Source organism: Neolamprologus multifasciatus, chromosome 23 (genome assembly GCF_963576455.1).
Source record: "Neolamprologus multifasciatus chromosome 23, fNeoMul1.2, whole genome shotgun sequence".
Classification (NCBI taxonomy): Eukaryota; Metazoa; Chordata; class Actinopteri; order Cichliformes; family Cichlidae; genus Neolamprologus; species Neolamprologus multifasciatus.
In genome coordinates, this window is record NC_140460.1 from 6,086,380 (window position 1) to 6,100,258 (window position 13,879).

General features: G+C 39.5%; 1 protein-coding gene across 3 annotated transcripts in view; it reads left to right on the top strand.

The window, feature by feature from the left end:
* The window catches only part of ncanb (neurocan b), a 202,129-nt gene that overhangs the window by 132,267 nt on the left and 55,983 nt on the right, over positions 1–13,879 (top strand). For all 3 annotated transcript variants that reach the window (XM_085152483.1, XM_085152482.1, XM_085152481.1), the window contains exon 11: positions 7,000–7,113. In XM_085152483.1, the coding sequence (XP_085008609.1) occupies positions 7,000–7,113 (114 nt within the window). The remainder of the gene's footprint in view (positions 1–6,999; positions 7,114–13,879) is intronic.

Below are 13,879 nucleotides of genomic sequence, written 5' to 3' on the forward strand. Positions count from 1 at the left end.
ACTTATCCTTTTTTAGTCATCATTCACAAGTGTTTTTACAAAAGAGCTAGGACTGCATTAAAGACTAGATACTCAGGTATGAAGTAAGAAATATATGTATGTTTTTAAGTACTTTCTTCCATATTTTTAGGCCAAAATTAATTCATGTGTGTGCACTTTTCTCTACTGTGAAAAAGGAAAAGGAAACCCATTTCCTACATAATCTTTTGCTTCTTTTATTTGGTCTGACTGAGATCCACTCTTGGTAATTGTACAGCGATGGTCCACTGCTAATACAGAATATGCTCGCTCGCTCTCTCTCTCTCTCTCTCTCTCTCTCTCTCGCTGTGTGTCTGGGTGTGTGTGTGTGTGTGTGTCCCTCAAAAAAGAAAAGAGGTTAATCAGAATACTGCCATATCCATAAATCCCATTAGAAATGCAGAGACACTTGCACTTTCAATTTAATTCCCTAAAAGTGTAGCTTTTTAATTAATACTTGACTCTTTCTGGTCAATAGGTGCATATATTTTTGTGAACATGTCATCAGAGGAAACCGTATCTACAGTGGTGGTTTTGTGAAAATAATAAAACAATTAAACAGGGTGATGCAGAAAAATACCTATATTGAATGACTTGTACCAGTGGATTACAAACACTTTATTATTATGTTTCTTTACTTGAACATCAAGTTTGTCTGCTTATTTAGTTAGACACTTTGTTAGGTGGACCCATTCAGCTGCTTGTTAACTTGAATCTCTAATCAGCCAGTCATTTGACAGCAACTCAGTGTTTTAAGTGCATTAATCTGCAGTTCAAACTGAACATCAGAGTGTGGAAGAAAGGTGATTTGAGTGACTTTGAACATGGCATGCTTTGTTGGTGCCATATGGACTATTGTGAGCATTTCAGCGGCTGGTATTCCACTGGGATGCATTGTCTCAAAACTGGACACATCAATGGTGAAGTTAGTATGTGAAGAGATCTGTGAAAAGATCATCAGTGGATTAAATATCAGGATATTATATGCATATTTCATAGATGATTATCCAAAGTCAAGGATATTGTCAGTATCTGTGACAAATACACAGATACCAATTCAATGCCTGGATAGTACCATAGTTTAGTGCTTTTATTTCAATGATGTTAGCCATCTCTATAGTTTATCATTTGCAGAGAAAATATGCAGTGAGTAGCAGTGCTCTGGTTGAAAATGGCTTTTTGGTGACAGAGGTCAGAGGAAAATAGCCAGATTGTTTGTAGCTGGCTTCAGCACCATAAATCAACACTTGAAGCAGATGGACTGCAGCAGCAGAAGACCACACTGCGTACCACTCAGATGCGACCAGAACCTGAGGATATAATTCAGCTCACCAAAACTGGACAACAGAAAATTGAATAAAAAATTGCCTGGTCTTATGATCTTTGTTGCAACATTTAGGTTTTATGGTTTAGAATTTGGTGTAAGCGACATGAAAATGTAGATCCATCCTGCCGTGCATAAATAGTTCAGGTTGGTGGTGTAATAATGTGGCATATCCTACCTGAATATAGTTGCTGGCAGTCCATCCCATTATGACCAGTGTACTCATTTTCCCGCATTTCCAACAGGAAAACTAGAGGTGGGGAGCAATGAAGTTCAAGTACTTTACTTGAGTATTTATTTTTCTGAGAACTTTTTATTGTACTCCCTACATTTTTAAAGAAATATCTGTACTTTGTACTCTTTACATTTTCAAAGCAGGCTTGTTACTTTAGGTTAATTTACGTCTTTTATACCCAATTGGCCGGAGGGAGCGCAGGTGCTAGCCGTATGTTGTGTACGTGCTACTTCAGCATCTAGCTAGCACTACTGAGGAGGACGAAGCATGAAGCGAGTGTCATTTTTTAAGTGTAAAAGTGTAATTTCAAATTCAACGTTTATATCAGCTGAACAAACATCAGAAAACACACAAACTGTTTGTGTGGAGTTTGTCACACAGTTTGCTGCTAGCTAAAGGTCCAGCTGCTGGATTCACAGGGAGAGAAGAGAATGAGAGCTAACGTCGCTCTGAGATGGAGAAAGATGTAGGAAGACAGACAGAGAGGAAGAAGAGTGGTGAGATTTAAAGGTAAAGACTGCTCACTGATAAACTGCAGATTTAAAGCTTACATGTCATTTTAATCACATATTGAATTTGTGTATTTATAGATTGTGAAACGTCCTGCTAAACAAAGAAAGCTACACTAGTTGTGTGTTATTCAAATGTTTGAATGAAAATTCTGGGTAGTTATGTGAAGGATAAACAGGTTAGTTTGCAGTACTGTGGTGAATTCACAATAAAGCACTGTGTTGGACTGGCGAACAGTGGTTGCATTAAGTGCAGCAGATATGAATTTGTATTTAAGATGATGATGCTTAGATTCATTCACTGAATTCCAACTTCATACCAACTGTATAGGTCTAGTATAAAGATAGTATAAAGGGTATAGTGTGAGTGTAGGGGGTGGACATCGGACTTTGATACTAGCTTTGAAACATCTGATGACAACTTGTTGGATAAATCCACAAAGAGCAGAAGGTTAGCTGATCACAGCCAGTACACTACAAAAACCTCCTGAGGCTCACATAAGAAACTGTGAGATGTTATTCTTTTCCGTGCACTGAGCCACTAAACAGATATTAGTATTCCCCACCTGCTGAATCCCACTGTAACCTTTGACTAGACTAATTTTACTGTTTAGGTGTCTGTGTTTGCCACCTCTGAGGATAACACACCATGTCACTAAGCTCAATATATCTCAGACTTTTTTCTTGTCCATGATTGCTAGTTCACTCTACTGAAATGAGCTCCACAGTCAGCATTTTGTTGAATTCATGCCAAAAGAATTAAGGTAGTTCTGAAGGCAAAATGAGGACCAACCAGGTACTGGCAAGATGTACCTAATAAATCGTCCAGTGAGTGTATATACAATAAAAGCATTTTGTCCATAAATTTCTTCAGATTTCTGTGAACCTGACAACATGAAGCTATTAATATCCACTGTGCTCTTGGCTCTCAACTGAGAAAAATATCTGTCGTCTACTGTGGCCCCACTAATAGCTCATGTTCAGAGCTGTACTTTATTGACCCTGTTGCTCCTAAAATCCAAGGGGTGCCTTGAGTCTTCGGCTTAGCTCTCTTCTGCAGTGCTTAATGAGACCAGATGCTGGCTCATATTAGGGTGCTTTTTTTTTCTTTGAACAGCTGTACTGGCAACCTGCTCATCTATTGGTTCATGTGGCTGTGGAAGGAGAGACATTTTCTGGAGTTTCTGAGAGATCAGTTCAAATTAGCATTTTTTGTGCAAATACATTTTATGTTTGCATTCAGCTACACTGAAGATACTTAAACTCACGTTTTTCAATTAAACAGTTTTCAGTTCTGTGTAACCATATTTAGCCTTTAGCCTTAGTGTTTATGATACCAGTTTCCAGCTGGTAAAGTCAGACTATATCCAATGCTGCTTTAGAGATCATATGTGTAAAATGGCCTATATTTCATCCACACACACACATTCATACACTGGTGATGGCAAGCTACATTGTAGCCACAGCCACCCTGGGGTGCACTGACCAAGATGAGGCTGCCGGACACTGGCGTCACCGGGCCCTCTGACCAGTAGGCAACGGGTGAAGTGTCTTGCCCAAGGACACAACGACCGAGACTGTCCAAGCCGGGGCTCGAACCGGCAACCTTCCGATTACAAGGCGAACTCCCAACTCTTGAGCCACGATCGCCCCTACTATATCTTATAGGTTAACTTTTAACTGTCTCACTCTTTTCTCTTGATCTCTCATTTAGATACAAGCTAAATTTCACCTGCTAATCTTGGTAGCGTATTACTAACCTTTACTTTGGGGCATTATATTGTAGTGATGAAGGAAAAGGCACAGAGATACTGCTGTAACATTTCTTTCATTTTGCCTGTATTTTCTCTTATGATACAGCAAATGGTATAGCTTTTGAATTTCTGTTACACTGAAATATCTTGATGCATGCTCAATCATCCAGGTAATGAAATCCAAGAAAGCTTATTCTGTTCATCTGGATGTAGCGTTGGAAGAAACGTTTGTCACTCATCCAGGTGACTTAAATGAGTGATCCAGTGTTGATCGTGAGTGTTACACTGAGAGTTGGCCCTGTCTACTTTATGACTGATTTCACTATCTTGCCGTTCACAATGGCTGAGGCCTTGTGCGTATTGCTATCTCATACAGCGAAAGCAAAGAGAGACCTGCTGACTTTTTGTTTGTCTGTTTAACTCACATTTACAATAATGTGCAGAAGTCTTGAATCACCCCTCATTTATTAATATTTTGGCTTCTAAGGAGACAGCGTTAATTTTTTAAATGTGGTTTCGAACAATAGTTCTCTGGGCTTTTCCAAGCTGGACTTTGGTCACTTTTTCACTCATCTTCAGTCCAGTCCTTCACTTTAGTCCAGGGGCAAACAAATGCCAGCGAGAACACACTTTTACAGACATACTGTTAAAATTGTAAGATAATTCCCAAAGAGCTAATAGCTTAAAAACTTACCATATCTCAGTACACTGTGCAGTGTGTTCTTATAAAATCAGAGGAAACTGGACACTTGGAAACTGGAGGACAAAAAAGAAAAAAGATGCGGCAAGCCTAAAAAAAAGAAAAATCTGCAACAGATAAACAGTATTTTAAAGCCCCCCAAAAATCCAATTGAGACCTGACACGGGGGCGAAGATATAAATCTGGTGCTTTAGTTGATCGCGCTAGTGTTCAATGAAGCCTCATCAGAAATGGTCTCAGTGGAAGGGTGGCTGTCAAGAAGCCATTCTTCAGATTTTGATCCACCATGAATTCAACAGCTTTATTTTTAGCAGCCATCCAAAACACACTGCCAATGCAGTAAAAGCAAGCCAGATATAAATAAACTTCTTTTTTTTAGTAGAGGACTATACAGTAATATTGTATCATTATACTTTGAGGCTTTCATCGTAGTATCTTATTGTATATCATCATTTCTCTGAAGCATATGTGGCTGTGGGTACTTGCTGTTAATTTTAACTTTATTGATTTCACATTAGGTTATTTGACAGCTAATAACCTTGAACCTTGAACATAGGTTGCATTGCTAGTCCAGTACTTCACATGCCATTCGGGTTGTTAGTATCGATCCGTCCTATCCTGTTTAGCAGTTTATAAAGCATTTAACAGTCCTGCTGCAGTCTCCAGCTGTTTAGTGTTGCACTTTCTAAAGATTGTGAGAGTCATAAAAGACATATTCAAACCAAAAACGGCGAAGATGAGCGATGATAGTATAGTTTGATTACTGGCACAGTAAAATCAATTGTATAACAACTAACTCTGATAACTCTTTGCAATACTTCACCAGGAATCGATCGGAATAGGTTTTCGCTTTCCCATATATGGAACTATAATCCAGTGACACTGGTGTGTTTGTTTGTTTGTTTTAAAAGATCAAACCTCCAATTTGAATGAAATTTAAGCAAAAGAGCTGAGCCAAGACAACTCTGTTGACATCACTGTGACATCAGTTTTTTTATTTCAATGAAATTTGCCCTCATATGCACTTATAATAAGCTTTTACATATCAAACTTCTTGATAAGTTCCTGAGCATTTAGGATACAAAAATAAACGATGTGCTGCTTTAAAGCCAAAGAATGATAAAGCCTTTCCATTCACTGCCCCTTAAAATTTGGACCAGCCACCCACTTATAATGTCAGATTATCTGTGCCAGACCTAAAGCTCATTTTAATGGTGTGGGAAGTGTTTACTCTCTGCGTATCTCTGCTTTGTTATTTTGTTTCTTCGTGTACTTTCTTTTTCCACCCCGTCGTGACTCAGACAGACGCAGTTATACACGGATTTCCAGTGATACACTAAACCGAGCATCTCATTCCGGTTCCTCTGGCTGGGTCTCTACCTCCTGCATCAAATTCAGCTTTTGATACCAGCCAGCCCAAAGCGGGGCACCAGCAATGAAGCTGTCATGCTGTTTTATCCAAACAGACTCTTCCGCCCCAAACAGAGTCTGCCTGCAAAGCCGCTGTAATCCAACCCTGAAACTTGCCAACTTCCCAGACTCACAGAATCGTATCACCTCTCCGAATGGCTTTCTCCACCCAGCCTTGTTTTCATCACCTCTCCTTTCTAACTCTGCTCCTCTCCATGTTTGTCAGTATTTCTTTATCCTCTCATCTTCCCTCAGTCTTCTGTCTTTCCGCTGCCTCCCTCCTCTCCCTTCACCTTTCCTCCCCTCCTGTGACCTCTTGCCAGAGCTCCAGGGATTCACTCAGTTGTTGTGATGGCAGTGGACTGTGGGATACCAGCTGCAGTTTTAATGATTTTGCCCCCAGGCACAGATCAGCCAGAGAAATACAGCTACCATTTTTCAACAGAATGGGAACTCTCACCCGGGCAACGCCTCTGTGAAATATGTGTGAATTTGGATATGCGTGTGCACAAACATCTAAACTTGTTTTAATATCACATCTAAGCGATGGCTTCGGCATTTTGTTTCTGGTCACTTTAAGAAATTTTAGATTGCATTATTATACATGTTTTCATAGCTGCTTGCGAGATAACTTTTGAGTGGGAGCAGTGTTGTTGCTGAAGTTGGAAGTTCATTTTAACTGTTTTTCTCCGTTTTCCTCCATGCCGCTTTGTCTCTCTTCATAGCTTCCACCGTACTCTCCCTCTCTCTTTTGGCTCAAGTTTGACAGCAGAACTGCGGCACGTCCTGCAAACACATTGCAATTAGCATCATGCGCTTCAGTGCATCCCAAACCGCTCGCTGATGAAGTTCAATCAATTCGCTTTAATTATAACTTTCTCAGAAACAGCTCTAATCTCTGCAAAAGTTTGATCTCTCAGGGTGTTTTTTTTTTCAATAACAAGCCGTGGCAGGTAGTTTAGAAAAGTAGCCATTTGGAAAGTGCTGTTTATACGTCTATGTTTCTGTCTAATCTCACTCAGCTCCTCATGTTCTCTCTCTCCCTGCAGACATTGATGACTGCCAGTCGAATCCATGTCAGAACGGAGGAACCTGCATCGATGAGATCAACTCTTTTGTGTGTCTTTGTCTGCCCAGCTATGGTGGCGCTACTTGCGAAAAAGGTAAAGTGGCAAATGGGACTGCTTCCCCTTTTACTCATTAGTTCATTTTAGTAAACGCTGCATGTGTGGAGCAGTGGCAGAGATTGGAGAAGGAAAGACTTAGTCTGTATATTTTTAAAATAAAATGTACTTTTGGGATAATGTGGGAGCCTGATGGCTTTCAGACATGGTGCAGCCTGATCATTCCGGTACTGCCTGTACTTCAGGCAAAGAATTTTAAACTTAATTCTGCCTTTAACAGGGATGAAATACATTCCCTCTTTCTAATTTCTATTAGTTCTTAGCTTACCTTAATTTTTGGATCAACCGGAAACTTTAAAAGGGGCTTCAGGGACAACCTGGTTATACAAAATTACAGTAGTAAAAATGATAAAGGGAGTTTTTCAGCATTATTTCAAGACAGCATATTCCTAATGTTAGTAATATTGTGCTGTTGAAAGGATGAGGATAATGCAAAATAAATACAGAAGAAAAACAGGGCTGTGCAGGACCAAAAGGAAGAGATGATGAAGGTGGAGAAGCAAGGTAACAAGCGAGGATAATAAAAAAAGAAGACTGGGTATTCCTCTGTGTATATGCAAAAGAGAATAAGAAGATGGTTTAAGACCAGTATGTGGAGACAAAGGTAGATTTAGGAAGATGGAGTTAATGAGTTATGTGTCAGTGAAGACAGAGGAGATAGAGGAAACGGAGAAGGAGGGGGTGAATGTAGACAAAGAAGTAGAGGAGGCGGAGACAGGGAAGCCCTGTGGCATAATGTATTGGGTTTATAGAGAACACCTGCGTCCAGCTGGTTTTGTTTCTCATTATGGGAATTCCCATGTGAGAAAGGGGGCATTTCATGGAAACGTGGCCTACATGTCACTGCAGAACAGCACTGAGGAGTACTTACAGCTACTGTTTGCATTAGGGTTTGCTTTGAACAGATTTTTACCCAGATTCTATGACAGACATATTATTGGATATTTTCTAATGTAAGAACCGTACAATCACTGCAGTCTAAAGAGGTCAATGTCACATAATGCTGACAGTTGAGACTGAAAATGAAACCAGAATTGAAGATAAAAATGGAGAAGAAATGTGTACGGCCTTCACCATGTCTCAGGTTAAAAACAAATTACAGTTATTGCATAAGTCCCTTTGTAGTCTCTCAGGCAGATGCTTGTCTAAATAAACAAATGCTGATTTTCTTAGAAATCATTAGAAAGACATCCCAATTAACTTTCCTGAGAATCATGATAAATTTCAGGGTTTCTTAAGCATCAAAATAACCTAGTATTAGTTGTCTCTGTATACTCGATACAGTGCAACCAGGGATTTCTCATAGGTAAATTGGCTCATTTGTGATGATGTAATAACTTGGGATGTCAAGTATTGGCAAAGAAAACACATTTGAGATATTGAGGTGGGCAATAACTGTGTAAAGCAAACTGTGAATCTCCTAAAATATGAGCCTTAAGATAGCGCAATTAAATTTAAAAAGTGGAAACCAATGAAGACAGCTGAGCTGACGAGTTTTAGGTAGAGGGACACTTAGAAATTTGTGCTTAATTAAAGGCAGCCAAGCTAAGTTCCTGCACATTCAGGTTGACCTTTGACCTTATCTCAGAAGAAGAGTTGTGTCTCTGAAGATGTGTCTTTTCTTTTAATACAAGTTTGGCTTCTGGTCTCTTTTGCTTTTTACTACTCTTTTCTGATCTGGGACTTTGAGGGAACAACAATCGATGCTGCGCAAAGAGTGGGAAGAGAATGAAGCACAATGGACATTTTAAATGTTGAAAACTTTAGTTTTGGTTTTGGCAGGTTGCAAAAAGAAAAGTAATGACATGTAAGCAGAACAAGAACACAAAGCTCCAAATTAGCTCTGCTCTTTGACAGCGTGCAGGTTCGTTTCCACAGCAGTTTGACACTCTAGTCCTCACTGACACATATTGACTACTGTATACTGACTTATACTGTAACATTTCTGCTCACGAATTAGCTCTTTTCTTTTCTTATGTAGGTGCTTTTCTGTACATCAAAAGTAAGACTTAAAGTGTACACTGGTGTTTATCTATTAAACTCTTAGTCCCTTTTCTTTTCTGCACTGAGATAATTATTAAAAGAAAACGAATGCATTACGTTATTTAATTACTCCCTAGAGGCAGTCATTTTTTACGCTTCATGTGACATTATTTGTGCGTCACTCTTTAACATAACCTAAAGCGCACTATCATATTATTACAAGTTAACAATGTAAGCCTACAGCCACATGCCGAATCAAATGCCTATCCCAATGAGAACATGCTTACAATCTTTCTTTTAGTGTTTAAGTTTGAATATAAAAGTTGAAAACCAGCCCAAAGAGATTTCAATTTAACTTTCAATTCAATTTCAATTAGGGGTGGGCGATATAAACAATATACGATAGAAACTATATAAATATGGCCAACGATAGATATTTTGACTATATCGCTCTATCGCGATAGCGCATGTTGATGATGTCATCAAGCTGCGCCGGTTTTGGTCGAAAGCATCGCAGCGGTTACAACCATTATCATCTGCAAATTATGCCGGGCGACAGTCATAGCAAAGAGATGAAGCACTTTGGAAATATGGGGAAAGCCAAAAACTGCACTTCCTCCACTTCCGTAACATTGATTCATTAATGTTGAATTCCCTCGCAGCTGTTCTATTCCCATGTTGTTGCAGTATATTAATAACTAACCTTGTATTGTGGATGAATAATCTCAGTTGTTCTCCTGACTTAAGTTTGCCCCGTGTATAGCATCCTGCTATGCGATTGCATTTGTCCCTGACCACCAGAATCCCTCACGTTAACTTTTATCGAGTGGAAAAAAGTTGGCGTTCATCCTCCAGCTTCACTGTGCTAATGTTATGCTAACATAGCTGTGTCGCTAGCAATCACGTAGCACAACATTATATACCAGGTAGTCCAACTTCAGTAACCCTGCAAACGCCACTGCTGTTTAGTTTTCTGTCTTCATTTATGTTGGAAGTGGTAGCAGAGCTGAAAGTTTTAATTAGTTTCAAAAATCTCTCAGTCAGAACATGGTATGTCATGTTAGGTGGAAACTAGCAAGCTAACTTCCTGTTAACTTGTAACTCCGTTAAATTTAATAAATTCTGTTTTCATGGATGCCTGGATGTTAAACTTAATTGTTACACCTGGTAAAGCAGCAACACTGATCATTTTATTAAGGATGAAAGAATTTAGACCGTTTTTAACTCTGTGTTCGTTTGACTTTGGGACCTGAAACAGACGGAGTTTTGGACCCAGATTACTCCACAAAGCTCCTCCTACGGCAGCTGTAATGCTCTGACAATCCATCAAGCAGTGTGGCTTACCAAAGTTGTACTAAAACATTTTTTAACAGATTTCTGCACGCAGAAATCGGTTAGAAGTCAGTAAGCACAACCAGAATTCATACCAAAGGCACACTCTCAATTTTTGAGAAAATTAAAGGATTTTAAGTGTGCCTTATACTGTGGAAAATACGTTATACAGAAGAAAAGAATATATCGCGATATATATCGTTACAGCACGTGCTTCAAATTATATCGCGATATAGATTTTAGGCCATATCGCCCAGCCCTAACTTCAATTTATTTATTTATACAGCACCAAATCACAAAAAACAGTCACCTCAAGGCACTTTATATTGTAAGGTAGACCCTACAGTAATACATACACAGAAAAACCCAACAATCATATGACCCCCCTATGAGCAAATGGGTGTGGCAACAACTCTGATGTAGCAAAGTTGTTGCCACAGCAATTCTACAGTTGAACTATGTAAAAATGGAGGCTGCAATATGTTGGCTGTGTCAAAGTCACTCACCACTGGCTTTGTTACCTGTTGAAGATCGGGCTGTGGCCGCTGTGCTCGGGTCTGCATACAGACAGACTAAACATCACTCTGGGTTCTTCACCTACTGTTATAGTATTCTGTCTGTGCAGATGTTTGCAATGAGCCCATTTTGTGTTAGTATAATGCAGCTGTTTCTGCCCTGGGTGTGATTTGCCATTTACCATAACACTCGTCCTTTTGTGGAATAAAAATAAATGTACTGTCCATATCTGTGCTCCTGAGAAGTCATAGACTGATCTACCATGTTCCTTTTTCTTTCACACAAACTGAAACCAGCTGATTTTAGTGTAATTGTGCAGAGGAGAAAATGCACCTTTGACATTTTTTTTTTTGCTACCTATCATGCAGACAACTGAAGATCATTTGTAATGAATATTGGCATAATTGTAACAGAACTGTGATTGTTAATTTAGTACAGTAACACGTTACTTTGTAAAGCAGTCCGCCCAGGATTTAAAATCTTATTATAGTTTTTATTTTTTTGAAAAAGCACACACAGCATAATTGAAAGCAATGCAACACACACTACAGAACATTGAGCTTAGCATTATCTCAGACCAACACAGATGTAAACAATAATGGAGACTTTGGTGCCACAGCTTGCTTTACTAAGAAACAGTAAAATCAGAAGGCTGGTGTTTGGATGAAAGTGGTTGGAAGGATGCAGCTTTGGTGAGAAGTGATGCTGGGACTGTGTGCAGTTATAGTTGTCAAAAATAAGTATGTTAGCTAACATTAGTCTAAGCATCAGCTGTTCCAGGACTGGCATTGTACATAAAGTCATATTTGTTGATTTTAATAAATGTCACAGATGTTTGATGTTATTGAGATTATTTTGGAAAGTTTCAAATGAGTTTTGTAAACCCTTTACAATACCACATTAGGGCGTTTTGACTTGAATATATTTCTTGAAAGTCCAACAATGTCATTCACAAGCTGTGTTAAATCTTCTAAATGCTGCCTTTAATCTCACTGGTGCCTGTATTTTCATTAGTTCTCATCTGCCTCTTTTTGATCTTTAACCGGAGAAAATGTTACTTTGGTCACAGCATTTTGTAATTTTCCCTTAGCTTATGATTGTCTCTTTAATATTCATTCACTTCCTGTGGTGCAGATCATGAATAAACAAACAAACAAAAACATTTAGGCATAGTTTAAAAGTCCCATAAATATGCAGAGCTTCTTCAAATCAGGGTTGGTTATTAAATGCTTGATTGATCTCACGAATTAGACTTCGATATCCTTCAATATTCAACATCTATAAGACATATGAGAAAAAGTGTAGTTTTTTTTCTTTGCCACACAGAGAGTACCTGAGTGCACCTGTCGTTTGACATGCACAGGAGCTCTGCGTACGTTTCCTCACCTGCTGCGTTGCTGCCTTCATGGCTGATTGGGAGCAGCAGGACTGATTGTGTAAATCTAAAGTCTCTGTTTTCCTGTCGCTTTTATCTCTCGCTTCTCTGCACTCGCAGAAATGTGGGATTCAGCTGTGAAAAGTGCGATTCGCAACAGGCGTCGCTCTGCCATTTCAGCGTGATCTCAGTTTGATATCCAGAGGGAGGTCTGAACTGCGACAGAAACGGCAGAAATGAACTCATTTGTTCCGCCGAAGCTTCCATCCATTTAAATGTCATCCAATTGGTCCCCGTCTCACTAAAGTGGTCCAGTTTTTTTTTTCTGTCTCGTTGGTTGTGTGTACTTCAGTGCAAGTGTGCATACGTGTGTCTGTTCTTGTACACGTTCAGGTCTATGTGTTGTGAGCTCACAGCCTTGGATGCAGGGTAGATCCAGTCAGCTGCAGGCTTCCTCCGGCCTGTTACCATGGTGATCCAATCTGAGAGTCAATAATAGTAAGTTGACAGGGCTGAAATCCTCCAGTGAATGTGCCGAGAGAGAAGGAGAAGGCTTGTTACTGTGCAATTTTAGCAATTATATTTACATTTCACATTTTACTTCTTTTTCTTGAAACAAATTGTAGAGCCTTAGATTTCAGAGACATTGTTGATAATCTTGTCATTCGTAAAGCCTCTAGCAGGATTTGCTGTGTAATAACTTAACAATCCATACTTATGCAGATTTTTTTGTTGTTGCCAGCAATGAAAGGAGATTTGATAAAAAAGAATAGGAGGTTTGCGCTTAGCTTAACAAAGACACCAGTCAGTTGTTTCACTCGCGTTGCGCTGTTGAGTCTGTCCCGCTGTAATTTGGCTCACTGCCTAATCAGCGGAGGCAGAAACCACATCTTGCTTGGCCTGACTGAAGTGAAAAGTGACGGGCAGAGAATTAACTCCCATCAGCTTCTTTCCTGCTGTCTGCTTTTTTTAATTCGCTCCACGGTTCTTTTCCCTACATCTTTCTAGGGAGAAAAACGACATAAAGTGTACAACTGAGAGTGTGGATTTGTTTCTTTACTATTCCACTACAGCACACACCTGTGTTTCATGTCAGCTTCATTTTTGTTGTTTCCTCTCCCTACCTTTCTGCTGTCACTCCCTGCGATTCTGGCATCCTTTTGCGCCTCTCATCTCCGGTGCACCACAGGAGTCTTTGTTACGCTCTGCGAGTGTGTGTTTGTGTTTTTGCCTGTGTGAGCGCATCTTTGTCAGTGTGTCTGTTTGGGTGCATCTGCTGTTTTGTGCGTGTGTGTGTGTGAAGTTTCACAGAGCTGTGAAGTTACAGATCTTTCAGCTAAACTACCTTTACTCAGCCACCAAACACTCACATGTGCTAGCGTTTCTTTTGTGAGGATCCTCGTTGACATTATCCAGAATTCACATTCGCTTAACATGAGCCAGAACTTTACTCTTAACCCATCAACAGGCCTCTGAAGAGAATGAGGACCAAAAATGGTCATCACTTTGCATATCAAAAAAACAAATTACATCAATCCT